At 33.0% G+C, this 19060-nt stretch overlaps 1 protein-coding gene across 7 annotated transcripts; it reads left to right on the top strand.

Annotated features, from left to right (window-relative positions):
* The first annotated feature begins 1915 nt into the window (after positions 1 to 1915).
* LOC110446779 lies at positions 1916 to 18443 on the top strand. 7 transcript variants are annotated; one of them, XM_021492092.1, is made up of 8 exons: positions 1916 to 2064; positions 5184 to 5249; positions 10059 to 10212; positions 12044 to 12808; positions 13433 to 13584; positions 13887 to 13917; positions 14301 to 14426; positions 15217 to 18443. In XM_021492092.1, the coding sequence occupies exons 4-8, from the start codon at positions 12469 to 12471 to the stop codon at positions 15261 to 15263; spliced, it is 696 nt and encodes a 231-aa protein (XP_021347767.1). In that variant the 5' UTR covers positions 1916 to 2064; positions 5184 to 5249; positions 10059 to 10212; positions 12044 to 12468; the 3' UTR covers positions 15264 to 18443. The 7 variants fall into 7 exon arrangements, with proteins under 7 accessions (XP_021347767.1, XP_021347766.1, XP_021347768.1 ...); XM_021492091.1 differs by lacking the exon at positions 1916 to 2064 and adding an exon at positions 3716 to 3950; XM_021492093.1 differs by lacking the exon at positions 1916 to 2064 and adding an exon at positions 4546 to 4585.
* Positions 18444 to 19060: the final 617 nt, after the last annotated feature.

The raw sequence follows: 19060 nt of genomic DNA, 5'->3' as shown, positions 1-19060 counted from the left end.
TCATATTTTTTAAACACGTGAGTTAAAATTTGTTTGAATGAAGAAAAGTTGGTTAATTAAGCAATCATCGTTTTGAGTACTGAGTTGCGATCAAATGTCTGGTAGTGTAAATGTATTAATGCCAACATACTGAGTTCTAATAAGATATCAGGTAGCTTTAGTCTATTAATGCTGACATACAAATGTACTAAGTCGTAAGGTAGTTATAGTATTTTAATGCCGATATGTATTTAGTCTTTTAATGTCGATATTTATTGAGTTGTGCTAAATGACCGGTTGTTTTTTAATGCCGATATCTTGAATTGTAATCAAATATCCGTTCGTTTACTATTGCTGGCATCTTGAGTGGTAATCAGATATCCGGTAGTCTATCAGATGTCAGGCAGTCTATCAATGTTGTCATATTGAGTAGTAATCAGATGTCAGGTAGTCTATTAATGTTGCCATATTGAGTAGTAATCAAATGTCAGGTACCATACTGAGTAGTAATCAGATGTCCGGTAGTCTATTAATGTTGCCATACTGAGTAGTAATCAGATGTCCGGTAGTCTATTAATGTTGTCATATTGAGTAGTAATCAGATGTCCGGTAGTCTATTAATGTTGCCATATTGAGTAGTAATCAGATGTCCGGTAGTCTATTAATGTTGCCATACTGAGTAGTAATCAGATGTCCGGTAGTCTGTTAATGTTGTCATATTGAGTAGTAATCAAATGTCCGGTAGTCTATTAATGTTGTCATATTGAGTAGTAATCAGATACGGTTGTCGATTTATACTGACAATTTTAGGAGTAATTATCAAATAGTCACAAATTAGAAACTTATCATGTGTCCAATTTTCTGTTAATGCTAATCCATTGAGTTGTAATAAGATGTCCTGTCCTATATTTACACGGGTGTGTTGAATTATAATCAGCCGTCCGATAGTCTTTTGATGTTTAACTGTGATGAGTGAAAATTCCAACGTCACTCACCTCGTTAGTCCTGATGTACGTCCGATGTCGACCTTCCAAGATATTTATACTGAAGTATCGACAGGTAGGGGATATACTATTGATAAAGCCAAACCTCAGTACTAAAAGTAGTAAATGGATGAGGTAATTGTAATCAAATCTCTCTACTAGCTGATGTTAGTTAAAAGCGCATTCCATATAATTGTTTACGCATATAAACAATTATGTATTCTATATTGATGTTACTAAACAGTGTCAGACTTTTTTTTTTACTGAAATAATAAGTGGCCAGTCAACAGTGTTCGCAAAATGTTGTTGTCTTAAACTAATGGATACAGAACTGCTCTACATAATAATCGGCATAAACCGGATGTTCTGATATGTAAAACAATTTAGTTTTGTGTTATTGAACAGGTAATTTTCAGAATGGAAATATATTCCAGGACTGTTTGGTAAATGATGACGTCCATTTTATTTTAGATATTTTTCTTTTATTCCTGGTAAATAAATATTACAACAACATCAAAATACATACCTCTGACCTATTGTCATATGGCTGAAGATATATACTTGACCTTCAGAAAAATACGTAAACAGATCAGGCGAGGCAAGCATGCAATGATAAAGCATTTTCCGCACTTGCTCAGGTGTCAGGTAAGGCAAATACACAGAACCGGAAATCGTATTTATGATACTTTTCCCCTTTTTAAATCAATTTTAAGTTTTAATTAATCCAGAAACCAGACCATAGTAAAGGTTATAACATCAAGATATGCTGAGTTTTTTGACAAAAGAAACCCTTTAATTCGATCATGAACGATGTTGTTTTGTCACAAAGCGACACGAAAAAGTTAAAAATAACTTGGAAAGTTTTAGTAATGACATAACAGGTATGATAGTTGTTTACTTCAATTTGAGTTGGACATTTTGGGTGACGAATATAATTACTTCATCTAGGTATAGTTACATACACAATAATAGAATGTAAGTGCAAACGGTGCTTCGTCATTCTCGTCTTAATACAGAGATATCAGCACATAAATACAATGTAACTCAACTGTACGGCTCACGATATAACCAACGGTATTACAGACGGTATGTCTGGATTCTGGTGAGTATAGTATTATGTCGGCAATTAATCAACGGTATTTAGATAAGAATAACCATATTGTACTTTATCAAATTCAAAAACAATATAAAGGATACAAATATACAGAATAATTTGGTTCTCCAGCTCTGCCCTTTCAGGGAAATTGAATTGAATTTATAGTTATGTGTTTGGATTTTAGAAAAGTGCTTACAAAAACAGATATTCAAACTACCATAACCCCGGGTCAATATCTATTAAATATATGTGATTGAAACCTAGAATATTTAACAACTTGACTGTTGAGGGAAATCTAAAATGATACTTCCTGGCACTTTACAGAAATATGATTTCTAATCATAACAAAGAGACTGGAATGAAACGATAAATATTTATCAGAGAATTTTGAAGCTCCATTGCCATTTATTTATAACTCTTAGAACTTTATTATATAGAGTTGGACCTGTTTAAACTTAATACACAATAGGCAATGATATGAAGTGGTTGGATTGCATACATTCAATTCACGTCCGCTTCAGTTTATAATTAGGTACTTATTACACGTCTGTGTGTGTGAATGTAATTTGTGATATAGAATTGATTGATATTGGATATACGGATAGATATGTCACCCTATTCCTGTCATCTGTAATCGTCCCAAGACTCCTTATTTATTTTAAGGAACAGAAATGTCTATAAAAATAGGGCTTAATAATAAGGTAGGGAACACCTGAGTAAGAAGGAAACGTACACATAATGAAAAACAACAACATTTGTATGAAATGTCAACATAATAACGTATGCATTCTGTGATAAGAAGGGATAACGTGTTCGATTGTTTGTATACACATAATTTTCTAAATTCATATAATAAGAAACAGTATACAAATATCAACTTTTTTTTTTAAGTATTGCTACCGGAATGCATCAGATCATAAAGGGGGTAGTATATTACAAATAATTTGAAATCACTTGCTCTGTTGTGCTTAAATGTTAATAAAACTGTATTTTACCTCGATAATATCTACACGCCATTAACAGTATGTCTGGTAACTGTCTAACTTGTCTTAAAATTAAAACAATGGTTTGCATAGAGCATGCTTAATGGGTCAAGAGATTCCCCTGCAATACCCCTAACCTATGAATAACCACATAATATCCAGGTATGTAAAACAAGCTGAATGCCTAATCATATATTAAATGCATTAGCCTGTATTTGTGACATACCATCAATACTAGCTATTTTCCAGTACGAATACTAGTTAATGATGTTTAATGGAGGAGTTCCGTCGTTTAGATTAGCCCACGTCAATCTTCATTCATCTATTATAAAAACAATGATTGATTATCCTAGATGATAAACAATGCCGCCTGGCTAATCTGACCACTGTAGTTACAATATATATGATTATATACATTGGACTATGTCCAAGAATTATTGTGGTTCAATTACAACTTATCAAAAATGGGATTTTAAAAATTCTTCAACTGCCATCATGGTTAGGACACATCTTTTAACACGAATAGAAAATAGGTAGGGCATGAGCAAGTCTGTACGTTATACTTTTAATGACCTTGATTTGGCTCACTCTAAAAATAGCATATGCGCACTGAAAATCCCCGTCTGTATATAGTATATTTCCTATGCGGTAACTTACCTTGATAAGGGATCTCGATTTGCATACATTTCTCTATGTGGTTATATCATTATCCCGTGTTGTACACAATAGCTTTACATACTTACACCGAGTTAACCTTATATGCCATAACAGAGTAAGGGCTTTAGTGTTTGTAACGAAGCGGAAGTAAACAACTCTAAACATATAAGGTGCTATACAAATAATTCTCAGATGTTCTCGTACTGAAATTATAGGCTTTGATCTAAACAGCGCTGCACAGCCACTGTCAAGGTAAATGTTTTTATTTGCTAATTTTGTTTTCATTTCCTTTTACATATTTTGTTGGTCTGCAATGAATAATAATAATGTATAAAAATTGACGTGAACTTATAGCACTCGCTGTTATACAACGGTATAGGTAATGACTCATCGTCTTTGTTTTAGCTGGGAACATATGTTTCCATGTTTGCTTATACTCATGACAGTTATTATTTAAATATTTAATAACAATATATCTGGTTTACAAAAATAATCTTTAGCTAGTCTGAACCACTAGAAGCCCGGTGTCAATTAAAAAATAGGTTAAAATCATCTACATAAGCAATGCATTTTCAATCGTTTATATCTGGGACCTAATTAATAATTCATCTAACTATGAGCCGCTCTTAAAACCTTGTAAGGCTACTTAGTAAATTTGATATAAACCTTCAGTACACTTCCTTTGAATTGTATGAACGTAGTCGTATTAACCTGGCCATTCATGTTTACAGTTCAGTACACACCTATCTAAAATCACGAGTGATTTACTATATATATAAATATCAAGAGGAAAATACAGTTACTATAAATAGTTTTGGAATAACCAGTGTGTATCTAATTATAGCTGTGTTTACATCATAGCAATAAACAGTCGTTTTCAGAACGAGGTAGGTATTGCTACGCCATTTGAGAGCCAGCTGGAATATATACACAGACTACGGAATACAGTAATCCGAAACAATGTATCATTATATTTTATATGTATATTTTTAACACGGTCAGTAAACGTATCGTACTCGTGTACCATTTTGGGGGACCATAATGAATCAACCTAGATACGAAAATGACTCAGGGCTTGTAGTTAAACTCCGACTAATGATAATGGTGTAGATGTATGTTATGATGTCCTACAAATACAGCAATAAATCAATGTAATCGAACATCTGGTAACTGCTGTATGTGTTAATGGTGCGTTGATACCTTGTTGTTGTTGTTGTTGTTGTGGCTAGTGAAAGAAACAAATTGTTGCCTAAAACTGGCTATGGGGTTTCAAAACAGTTGCATCGTCAAAACACATAAAAAATATTTTTCTTAACAAACCTAAAGCACTGACATGATATCAAATGTTCGGAATTCTGTTTATTTATATTGAAATTTCCCCCTTACCACTGGTAGAAAGCTCTTACCAACCTTTGAACAACCGGAGCCAGATTGATAGTATTAAAAGTTAAAATGTACTACAAATTTTATTTCATTATATTACAGATAATTTCATGACATTCTGCATTGTCCAAAGAAAAAACCCGGCAAGCAAGAACTCTCCAATTATCGGTAAGTATATATGTATTATATCTTACAATTCAGGAAACACTGAAGTTTCTGGATCACCCTGTTTTGCCGTTGATACTGTTGTGGGGACATTGTCTTCTCAATCATTGTTGAGATCTTCATCTTCATCCTTTCGTACCGACATTGAACAATTTTGTCCTTGCGTGTCGACGCTGTGATTTATATCGTCCTCATGAGATAACGCTGTGATATACATGGGTCTTGCATGTTAATGTTATGGTTAGGGTTTTCCCTGCGCATTGACACTGTGGTACACTTTTTCATTGCATGGCGACGCTGTGATGTTTAATCTCCGTGTGACGATGTTATGATATGTGTTGTCCTTGGGAATAATCACTGAGATATGTTTGTCCTTAGGAGGGCATGCTGTGGTTTTGATTCAATTTTGTTTAGAAGCTGTGGTATGTTTGCATTGTCTTGTATTTTGTATTATATATTGACTTTCTAATGTTTCTGTCTACTTCCTTTTTACATGTTTATGAATGCAATTCAGTTACATAGCACTAAAGTAAATTATATGCCGAGAATATCCGATAAGATCTCGAGAAGGTTATGCAATCGTGCACAATAGCTCCTTTACTTAAACATATAGCTCATTAATTGATATACAAGATCCAATGATATATCGTTTAACACAGAACAGTTTATTTAAGATAACAAAGATGAGCCTTTGTTTAGTAGGAAAGCATATCAATGTAACATAATGGTTATTTAAAACATCAATTATGATCAAATACATTGAATAATCGGATTTCTTTTTATATGTAAATCCATAGTTTTGGTTCTAATGCAGAAAATAATTTTAAAAAAACGGATCCGGAAAACATTATCACTAAGGCATGGGAAATCGAAACGAGAAGCGCTGTAAAATTACAGAACGATAATCTTTTGATCTTGTTTTATGTGGCTTGTTGTTTTGAGGTAATGTTTCTCTTGAACCTTGAACTTTGAACCTCTTCTCTCGTCTATAGACACTAACCGGCTATTTACACAAATGTGTATCTACCTAGTAAGTCATGTGACTGTCACGAGAGACGACATTAACACGTCCTCGCTAAATCTTGTCGTCAATGCACCCCGTTGTCGACATTGTTCGAGGAATTTAAATTGATTTACACATACTTTAAAAGTGACAAGACGGGCCTATTCGAATCTTTATAATATATAAAGAATACACACAGTCACATTCATATGTTAATTTTGATAACTTCGTGCACTGCATGAGTGGATTTATGAAGCAAGTGTTGTGATCATTTGTCGAGGTTGAAACTCTTTATTGTTTAAAACTCTTCAGTGTTTTAAATTTTAAAAAAAGATCTTGTCGTAACATTGACTCCGATGTGCAAACTCTTCTGTTAAAACAGTCACATATGTCACATTCTGTATTCAAGATGTTTGTCGTATAAAATTCGTTAAGTGTACCCATGGAAAAATGCAAATAGAATATCCGAGCGTCACTATTACATTTAACCGTAATTTACTTGAGATTTCCAAGGCACACATTTCCTGTTAGGACATTATCCTATCATGTAAAATGGATAGCTTGAGTCAAGTCATTGTCAGCCACAGTAATGGGGTGAATGGAGTGCCCGATAGTGTATTGTCCACGGAGTGAGGTATCTCGTGTCCTGTCATGTTCGTTCATGCCTGATATTTCATGTGTCTTTTTATATCTGATCACATGAGAATGACAATACATGCTGGGATGTTATATATTTAGAACATTACTTCAGAAGCCGAATTTAAGCTGTTATATTGTTATCACTCGCTTGCCAATCATTCTTTAGAAACTCTGTGAGGTGAATTAATCTGGCTTTATCAACAGCATCCTCAATAAAGTGCTAGATATATTAATAATCCGCCATGATATCAACCGGTTTATAAAGAGCATTTTTTTGGCTTCTGTAAAGACAAGTTTGCCTGTGTGTCGGAAGAGTTCAAAGACAGTTGTGATGTGTAAACAATTTCCGTTTACTTAGTTTTATAATTATACGTTAGAAAAGATGAGTACATGGTTACCAGCTGTATCATGTACATGTTATTAAATATATGTACTTATCAACGATATGTGTGGACATGTGTAACCTATCACAAACGCTGTAAAAGTAAGCAACAAACGTCAACTAAATGTTTGATTGTGTTTAACCGCTATGTAATGAAGTGACGGTATAGCAGTTAGCAACCCAATATGTCATATATTGGTATGTTCTTAATGGCAGGTATGACCGTTGGTAGCTTATGACAATACTATCACAACCAAAGAACTAAAGGTATGGCCGTAGGTAACCAACGATAAACCTTCTAACAACTCAAATGTTGACCATGGGACACATAAAGTTAATTCTTCATAAACCAAAAGAACTAAACGTTAGGTCGTAATAAACATACGACACACATATCAACACGACACACATCCAAATAAGTTATGATTTTATTAAGTGAGGAAATCGTAGTTATTTTTCTAAGAGAAAGATTTATTATTAACACTTTGCTTTCAAAATAAAAGCACTCAGGCCCCCGGTTGCTCAACGGTTGGTTAAGTTTAACTCATTCACCCCTTCAGACACATTTGAACTCTTCTAATTCAAAGGTTGGAATAGTTCATTATGAAACTTCAAGGGTGAATGAGTTAATAAGAGGTTAGTCAAAAAATCGAATTGTTGCCAATTAGCCTTAATTTAGGTTTTATATATCAGCAACAAAAGTCACACCTCTGACTGTTAGAACTAAAGGGTTTGCGCATTGGGATCAATGTTGCATCCAAGATATTTGCCCTTGTGTGTATATTCATGCATAAGATACATTGTTGCAAACTATACATTCCACTGATGTCACGATGTTTACACCGGCTAATATTTCGATTGTATATTTATTCAATTTTGTGTTAGCTTCATTATGTTTTACTTAAATAGATAATGTAAAATATCACCAAGTTATACCAAACAGGAATTTAAGTTTTAATATGACGTTCTACATACAACCAGTTTGCCCCCACTCCCTCAACATTGTACAACATACAATGTATCTAGAATAGCTATTTCTACGGCAATAAAATAATTACGGTTAACTAGATTAGTTATTTATGTTTGTATTATTTTCTATTTCGCCTTGCGGCGTTTAAAACACTAAAGAATTTCAATCTTGACAAAAGATCATTACCATGTGCTTCATAAATCGACTCATGCAGGTCACAAAATTGTCAAAATTAACACATATGAATGTGACTGTGTATTCTTAAGATATTATTAAGATTTAAATAAGCACGTTTTATCAAGTTTTAAGTAAACCATATGATTTAATCAATATGGTGACATATTTCCGCCATCGAATTTCGACCTACGCGTTATTAATGACGACATTTGTTTTAAAGATGTCGACATAATCTATGAATATGTCGAAAATACGTTTAAATTATATCGACATATTTTACATTTGACAAGAAAAACAGTTAAAATGGGTTGATTTGTGTACCCAAGGGAAAAACTGAAAAAGAATACCTTAGTGAAAATGACCGCAAAATTTACCATATATTTCCATGGCAGCTTCTGTTAGGTCGTTTTGGTAACCTGTATTTGGGTAGCTTAATTGGGTCAAGTCATTCTAAGCCACAATAATGAGATAAATGGAGTGCCCTGTGACCGATAGTTTGTTGTCTATGCAGTGAGCTTTTTCCTGTCCTGTCATTTCCGGTCTCAGTCATTGCGGTCATAATGTTTTGTATATACATATCTCTATACGTAACCAATATCTGATGTGTTTATTTGTATATCTGATCACATGATTGTGGACGTACATGGCGTGATGTTATATATTTAGGCATTACCTCATAAGTCGAATTTCAGCTTCTCTATTTTTATCACCCTCTTGTCAATCATTCTATAGAAACTGTGATGTGAACAAAATATTCTTTCGAGATTTGGTATTGACATAATTATGAAATGGTCTTGGGTAAAGTCTATGAATAGATCATAACACCATGATATCAACAAATTGTTTGTTTGAAATGCTCAGGGTGTCATGTGTTTCTCTTGTTTGAGATATATACATATCCTGATGTCACAATGGAGTGTCTATATATTTTTTGAAACCAGATGGTATTGTTTTACGACGCTATTATGAAGCATATATAAAGATTGATCTAGTATCACAAGTGTAGTTATTCAGAGCCGTCGAATGAGATGATACGCTATAGTGATGTCCCTTTTGTCTCGTGGATGATGTGTTTAAATTAAATGTTTCTATACATACCATACTAAAATACAGCGTCTTTCAGATAACAGACGGAGTATTTTTAATGTTAGGTCATAGTTTTCCTCTGAAACACCCAGTGTAAATATCAAATGTATGCATCTAATTAGTGTAGACAAGATTCCCTTTTGTCTTGAAATCCTTAAATAATAGTTGTACTCAAGTTACAATTGCATAAAAATACAAATTCTTACAAATTTACTTTGTTGATGCAGAAAGCCAAACAGAAAACATATTACCGGATCAAGTGGTAATTTCGTCCATTTAAGACTCATCACTGGTACTTGTGTCAATAAAGTAACTCACCGTTAAAGTGTTCTAAAACATATAAAAATAAAAGAAAGGAAAATGTCAATAAACCCGTCATAGTTAACATGGTTGGCTAATGCAGAAAATCCATTCACCCATGTGTGTCACCAAGACTGGATGACTGATAGTCTTCCGGTGCGTTTCAGCTTTATACACAACTGGTGACGTCAATGAATACCTGTTTGATGTAAGCATGTTAATATCGTTCCTTGGTTTTGTTTCATTTAACACCAGCTCTACGAACAAGGGTACCAAATAATAGTTTCCCTGCAAGGAAAGGCCTGCTGTATCCCAGTGCACGTATCAGCTGAGTGAGGGGACGCTGAACCCTATACAAAACAACAAAAGGCTACGTTATAATCAACAAAGAAATCCTTAAGAAAACAAGGTTGTATAAATGTATTACTACTGACTACAGTTTCTTTTCTTCGCAACTATTTATCTTGTTATAAGATAGTTAAGATAAGAGAAATTCTATTTAAAGTCGGTTGGCACTTAAAAAAAATCAACTAACACAAGTTATACATATATATATGTATTAGATGATAATTTTCATTGAATGATATGATACGCATCAAATTTTATCATCTTATTGTTGTTTTTCTTAGAGAAAAATTAAATCGGTAATCTCTAAGTTCATTATCTTGGAAATAAATATATTTTGATGATATTTTAACTTATAAAATACGTTTCCATACTTTGTCCTTTTTATTACTTTTTATTGCAGTTACATTTTTGAGTTTGTATTTTAAAAATGTAACGTAAAGAAGAATAACGGTTGTCTTTGAACGGCTTGCATATTTCACCCGCGACCTAGAATAATCCTATATTTTCTTTCACTTTTGCTACGTCCATGTGAAAAATTGTCGATTTTCTGCCAAACTCGTTAAATATGTATGTTTTTTATGCAAAGTTTATCAAAATGTATTACATTACAGTAATCCTCTTTCAAGTAAAATAAATCGACCTGAATTATCATTAGGTCTAGGGTGATGGTGTATGGTCATTAATATGCAGGTATTAATGGCTATCAATTCTGTTCATATGAAAGACAAACTATGAAATCAGATATTTTTGTGGGGTGCAAATTTCGTGGTTTCCCGACAAAACACAATGTCGTCTGTACATGAATTCGTGGGTTTAGGGTACCAATTGAAACTGAGAATTGCTTTATATCAAACTTGTAATAACTTATTGACCTATGAATTCGTGGATGAAGATCAACGAAATTAAATACCCAAGGAAAGTTAGTGATTTCACAGTAACCCACTTTCAAGGTGAAACATTATAACCTTTTAACACGTGAATAACTAAGAATCGTTTAAGGTCATGATTGTATGTGGTGTGGTTGGATCGAGATGATCAACTTTTAAAAAAAACATTTAACAAAAGACCTTGTCTCATTTTGATGGTCACTGGGGTCACATGTGTTAAAATCTTAAAACGACTGTTTCTGAAAAGCAAAGAGGATTATGTTAAGGATATCAGGGCCGTTGCATGCTTGGACGAAGGGATATCATTTTTTAGATAAAGGACTTGGGGTATTGTGTGTCATTTTCTGCCTCAAAAAAAAGAAGCAAACAAATTCAACTTGAATATATTTAAAATTTCTTTTATAAACCTCGTATTGGTGAATTGGAGATATCTTTCCTGGTTCAAATAGTTTTCATTGCGCATACGTAGCTGTCCCATCAAAGCAACAAAAATCCGTTGTTATGCAGAAATAGACAAAATATGATGTTCCTTTTTACCAATGACCTCTGGTATCACACTTTAATTTGGTTTAAGCATGCCAAATTTCAAATTTAGTTAGTGCATGCAGAGGATTTCAAAAATTGAACAGTATTTTGTGAATTTGCTTCAAAATTGCCAATTTTCAATTATAAACCTAAACAGTGCATAATAGGTGATATTCATGCATTTTATTGTGAAAAACACGGGTTCATACACTTCTTTATTTAGTCAAATGTTTTATCTCCTAAACCAGTTATCGTATGGATTAAACATTTCTTATTTGCGTATTTCATTTATCCCAGTTTTCGATTATAATAACTAATTATTAATCCCTGATGACGCCGGGAGCGGCCCTTAACGTTCCTATTCCTTTTATATTTCATGACACCAAGTACCAGGTAAACACTACAGGCCCAGTGAACCTCTTGATTTAAAATGAAAAGTATATTAGTCATAATTTATGTTTAACATTATATTCATTTCAGTCATGGTACCATGGTAAGAAAGCTTAAGATAACTTCCCAACGCAAAAACCGTCAACGACTTGAACTTTTCACCAAAAACATAAAGATTAACCATTCAGGTGAAAGTCAAAAAATTCAAAACGATTATATACAAAGTTGTCTTACTAAACTATACGGAAGCGCTCCCAACCTTCGCCTCGTCAGAAGTGTAGGAAAACATAGATGTTTATTAGCCTCTTCGTCGTTTTACGGAATATGGGCCAATGAAGATCACGGATTGGCAAATGACTGTCTTGATGATTGAATAAGCACTGGGGGTAATGAGAAAACCTTTTCTCTGAAACCCAATCTCATGTATAAGTATATTCTTTTTTCACCATTCTCGTTTTTACTGACTTATATTGTGTATACAAGACTACCATATTGATTTAATTATCTTAACGACAATGACGCCATCATCTATGAGTGATGTTAAGTCTAGCTTGACTAGGGTATTGAATGTAGGTGTTAAAGCCAGCGATAATGATACTCCTGAACGGATGCCGGTTACTCTTACGCAAGGGGTAGGAGAAACAATACCGACCCTTGATTCTAAATGGAACTGTGTGAACGAGAACGGGAGGCTTCGTGTAACGGATGCAGGGTATGCAAAGATGTGTTTGGATTACCGAAATGAGATGACAGTTAGCCTAAGATATTCAAATCTCGAACTACGAATGGAGACATTCAACAATGACATGAACTTTCGCCAATTGGCTGAGGCAGGATTTTACAAAAATGGTCAAGGTAATTATTACAAGAAAGAATTATTAACACTGGTGTGAATATCTTTAGTATCGTTGGATTCAAATTTCTACTGTCAAAAAGTTTCTGTGCAAAATTAGAACTGGTGAATACAGATGAAGTTTCGAAAATTAAAGAATCATGAAATTGAGATTTTTTCAAATGTCTTACGTATTAAGATTTGAAAAATATTCCTTGTAAAAAATAATGTTAAACTCATGACTTTGTTAATATATATGTTCGAGATCTCAACAATTATGAATTATGAGGGGATGGCACTCTGACTTTTTTTCTCATTATTTGTTAAAACAACCGTTTTCATAATCAACCTCATTCATATTTCTTGATTGCTTCAAAGACGACTCGAATGATAAAATAGAATGTAAAATGTTGTTTGAAACGTAAAAATACGCGTTCCTCCGGACGGCAGGGCGATATTGCCGGAATGTTGGAAATGTCATTTTTTCTAGCATAACATAAACTATGAATATTGAACCTGCTCCATATGTTTCCTATGTACAAACAGTCGTTGAAGCACAATCGTTGAAAACCTATCACTTTATATATTTTTCTCAGTCTGTATTGTTGTTTCCATGTAATTAACATTTAAATGTCGTTATTGAACAGGACTGGCATGTTTCTGTTGTCCATTTGAGCCGAGAATTGAATGTTTATTGACCGACCCTGTCGAACCGATGAGAGTCCACACCCGATGGTCACCACAGTGTCCTTTCGTAAGACGACGGGAAAATGAAGATGTCCTGAGAGCTGTTAAACAGGTATATGCTCTTTGTTTTGTTACACGATTTAAATTTTCTTTACTTAATACAAACCTCCATTCGGTCTTTACTACTACATTGTTTTTGGATAAAACTAAATTGATAATTACAAATGCACAACATCCAAAAATATATACGTGAATAAACAGCAACTACTCCATTTTATTGAAATTTTCGTAGCAGTTTATATTTTGCCATTTATATAGGTGGGGGAAATGTTCGATTTGAAGAAAGTTTACCTCGGTATATTAGTGTACCACATTAAAAGTGTTCCATCAATTACCTGTTTTTGCGTGTTACAGGAAGTTTTGACCATGGAGCAACGCCATGACAGTAAGTAAAACTGAATGTTTACCTTGTTTACTTTTATGTAAGACTGATTAGAGCGAACCTCCAATACTTTGATCCTCAATCAAAATAGTCTATTAAACACAAATGAAAGTCGATGATTTTGATTAATCCTATGAGTGTGTCTTGTAATTGCGTTATCGCTAATCCAGTTGTCACTTTTAGGACGTAACATTACTTGGATTCGACTTTGATTTACCTGGCAGATGTCATCGATGAATTAGAAACCGCTTACTGTTCCAGAACTCCCTGTGCTTTACCTAGTGCCATCATGTTAATCTTTCCATTGTTCATGTTTTAACGACTTTGAGTTCAACTGTTTTGTTAACGCTTTTGTGTTTAATTGCTGTGCTTTTTGACCATTTTAACAGTGACTGGTATTCACCCTTGGCGAAGAACCACGTTCGATATCAATGACGTGATTGAAATTATGGAAAGTGGGTATGAACCCAGTAGAATCATGGAAGCAACCAAACAGTTTTTCCTAAGAACTGGTAAGTTCATACAGCAACAGTTTTGAGCTTATTGGATAAGCAAACAGTACTTTAATGTGTCACAGGGGTTATCGAATTATGTCTCCAATATTGTGTAATTATGATTTTAATTGATTAGATGTTTTGTTAACTTCCTCCAAAACTCATAAATGAAATAGATACACTGCATTTAAAACAAATGAAGAAATATTAACGACTATGTGTTTAGAAATATAGTCATTAGTCATTATAAATAAGTAAATATATTATTTGCACAGGTACTTCACCAAATATATATTTTGAATCAAAAGCAAGAAACTTCTAGTATATAAACTCAAAAAGACGCTTGATGAATTATATTATTCATTTTAGTTTTCAGAAAAAGATTAGCGCGTTTTTCCAAAAGGTTAATTTCTGATTAGTCATGCAAAAGGAGATACAAATGAAAAGGCACTAGTCGTTTTTTAAGTCAAAAAAAAAATTTAAAAAAAATCACTTCATAAGAAAAAATATAAGGAATGGCAAAGATTAGTTTATGTTATGACCTATACTCATTATTAAAGGCTCCGTGAATGTTGCATACCTCCTGCTTTCTTGTTTAAAATTCTTAAGAATCCCAAATTGCTTCCGTACAAGTATGTCTCATACGACATAACATCATTTCCAATGATAACTACAACAATGACGTTAATTCAAATGTGTATAAATGAATATGTGAAGAGCATTTCTCTTTAGCAGAGTTTTAACTACCAGCACATAAAATGGTTTTAACTGGAAATATTTGACTTTATTATATTTTTCATTTATTCAGGAGAGTTTCCCAACGTGGAAAACCTTCGCAGGGAGATGAATGACTGATATGGATGTCGGAGGATATGAACTCAGCTTCTCCAGTCATGAATGGTTTACGTGCATATACTGTACACTGAAAAACCTTCGCCCGGTCAAATATTCTTCCTTTATCAGTAAAAAAAATCCATGTTCGCTCGGTGTTAATTTCGCCTTTAACATGAAATAACCATGTCTGATATGCTGTCAACGTATACCGACTCTCACAATGAATTCATCCTTGTTGCAAACGGCGATGAAGGCGTAAATTAATCAGCTGTGAACTTATACATCGCATATTTTACCATCAAACTTATAATCATTTTTTATATACTATACAATTTGCTAAAATGTATATTTTTATGCTTGATTTTATACTTGTATTTTTTTGTTCTTGTCTCTTTGCTTACCTGGCGTGGGGTTCAATGTTGCTCTTATGAACCCAAACATGCATTGTAATGTAAGAATTAGCTTTAAAGTCTTAATGAGCACATTTTGTTAAAACTTTTTATGGACTATTTTAAAAAAAAATCATAATTCATGTAGTGATACTGGATAAAATTTATTGAAATGCAGATAATAGAAATAAAGCCGATAGGACCAGAGCACAGGATTTTGAATTAGCCGGGTATCGTAGATATAATAACTCATTATAACGATTTTTTGGTGGTTTTTTTAAAAAAAATTATCACTGTTTATGTTAATGATATTCTGGATTGTATATGTAATACATGCTGTCACCGTTTCATTATCGGAATATGGAAAACCTTTGTCAGAAGATGTATTACAAAACAAAGCAGTTGACATCGAGTTAGCGTTAATAATATGTGATTTAAATAGCCCACCTTCGTCCTTCAGTATTACCTGTCTCATTAATAGAAAAATTGGGAACACATGATGCCCGCGAGAATGCTATCTTAGATTTTGACAGTTCAAGTTATATTAGTAGTACTTGGCAGATCTTTCGCGAATTTCACATACATATTTGCTTTATGTTTTTGTAGACTTGTCGTAAACACTAGCTGACTGTCAGACTGCCTTCTTTGATGTTTACAGTTCCAGTTTGTAACAACTATTCCCTAAAAAGTACATGAAAGGTTCTTTTGCCATTTTTATGCGTAGATTGATCTTGGACTATAAATGTCCGTGCGTTATTATAAGACTGATCATGAAATTCAGATGGCTTCCATGCAGTTATCTTCCTTCGCCAGATTTTATAAGTAGTTTCCTTTTGGTCTTCAGTGTTGCATGTTCAATTATGGGATTAAGCGAATTTTACAGCTGACATTTGTTATAATTATATCTCAGAGAGGGATAAAGGCTTTTTTTATGAAATTTGGACTTTTTTATCCAGACTCCTCTTGACGTGTTTCTTAGTTATGTTTTTTTCAGCTTTATTTGTGGGGGGAAAATGGCAAGCAGGACTACCTCTTGCGAATGAAATTCGAAATTTGTAATCGTTTTTCTCAGAAAGTAAATAACATTTGTTCATGAATTTAATGAGAGCTTCTTCATTTTCCTTAGTTTTTCATATACTTCATTTTTAACTTCAAGAAGTGTGATTGGGAGAAAAATATGCATGTCAGAAATCAGAACGTCCCTTGTAACAAAATATTTACTTTTAGATATAGGTTTTTATAAACTCTTCAAATATATCTTCAATGAAACATGACGACATACCCTTTTTGTTTATATATTAATGCATGCTTGTATTTCATCTTTTTTTCCCCGGTGATTAATGCTGTCCTTATTAACATTTGTTATGCATGTCAGAAATCAGAATCTCCCTTGTTACAAAATATTTACTTTTAGATATAGGTTTTTATAAACTCTTCAAATATATCTTCAATGAAACATGACGACATACCCTTTTTGTTTATATATTAATGCATGCTTGTATTTGATCTTTTTTCCCGGTGTTTAATGCTGTCCTTATTAACATTTGTTATTATTGAGGATTTCCTTTTTTATACAAAATCATTTTCATACAGTTCTGACTTCTCATATATTTATTATATAAACCATCATAGCTATTAGACTAATGATACATATATTTTTCTTTTCTTATTTGTATATTAATCAAGTTAAGGTTAAGTCAGGTTAGGAAATGTTAGATTTTTAGATTTTTTATAAAACATTTTCTGTAGCACAACATAGAAGAATATTATTAACTGCATGTGTTTTATAAAATTGCATTATTTAGTGTAGGCTGATGCATGCCATTTTAAAAGGTATCCGTATAACATATGTCTAAGATCAAATATTGAAAAAAAGGGTCGATACAACATCTTCCTTATTTTACCACAACTAACAAAAAAACACATCATTGATTACAGTCCTGAATGCTTGAGTGATGGTTGAGTACTGTTAATCACACATAATATCTGAGAAAATGATGTAATTCTAATTATAGTTCCTTTTATTATATCTATGGCGGATATATATATATATAATAAAAGTCCGCAATCGCATAGGTAAAATGGGGTGCATGTTCAGGAAATACGATTTATGTTACTATACCTTTTCCTCGTGGTTTCCAGTATATGCACATCGAGTCGCACGGAAACGCAATCGAAATCAAGAATAATTACACTCGTGTCTACATCCGACTGCATCAGCCTATTTTGAATCAGGTCGGTGGAGGTACTTGCTACAACTGGTCTTTTGCGAGTACCAGGTGTAACTTGATTGTAAGGTCACTAAATCATTTATACGAGTCTCAGCAAAAATGAATTAGTACCACATAAGTGGCCTTAGCCGTCAAATCGTAACACTCCAATATGGACTAAAGATTCTGTAATTATTGTTTTGTTCATGTATATAATTTAAAGTTTGTCAAATATATATCGTTATCGCTGTACATGAGATTTCCTGAGTGATCCATGTCTGTACCAGTCCGACAGTTTATAAATATATCATGAGAAAACCATAAAAACAATTACGCGTACTTAAAGTACTTAATTTTAAATCGATTTTGAACGACAAGAAAATGTATAAATTTCTCACAAGCAAGAATAAAATAACAGTTAAAAAAACATCACTATTAGGGTCAGTCTTTCATCAACATCTTACTCTGATCCGATTAGACTAATGAAGGCTGTTGGCCTGAACAGACTGTATCAATCAATAAAATCATTGAACTGATACAGAAAAGTACAATGTAAGCTTTAATTCATAATAATGCTTTGCTAATAAACTTATAGTATCATTCACTGTGTTGTACAATTTTTGCATATTTTGATGAGTATGTTTAAAAATGTTAGTATTGCAAATATTTTAGTTATCTTATTATTTCTTTAGATTGCTGTCATAAATATTTAAAATTGATAACTAGTAATTATAAATAATACTTTAAGGTTAAATGTATGGTGGTAACTATTTATTAACAAATTTATCATATATCAACATCTGTTGACTGGTTCAGACTTGTTTACAAAACCGTCCTTAATGCTGCAGAGGTCAATTGTAATGAAGCACCTTAAGTCATTTTAAGCAAAATTGCCACAAGGTGATAATTATCCGTCGATCCATCTTACTTTAAACTCTTTAATCTATCCTTCAAGTCTGATATTAGCATGACGGATACATATGATAATTTTTTTAAAAAAATGGAGGTCGCAAGGTGATGCAAATGGTGATTGATAAAACTACTAATCTGTGGACGAAATTAAGTTGACATACTGTAAAAGTTCTTATTTTAGCGGACTCAAGTTTAATCGTATTGAAGATTTTTTTTACACTTTTATTAGTGTATAATTTGAATTGACACGCTTAAAAGATATTCAATAAGAAATTATTTACAGAAATGTTATAACGCGCAGTCATAA

The sequence above is a fragment of the Mizuhopecten yessoensis genome, unplaced genomic scaffold (assembly GCF_002113885.1).
Source record: "Mizuhopecten yessoensis strain PY_sf001 unplaced genomic scaffold, ASM211388v2 scaffold2995, whole genome shotgun sequence".
Taxonomy (NCBI): domain Eukaryota; kingdom Metazoa; phylum Mollusca; class Bivalvia; order Pectinida; family Pectinidae; genus Mizuhopecten; species Mizuhopecten yessoensis.
This window is presented reverse-complemented; position numbering and strand designations above follow the sequence as displayed.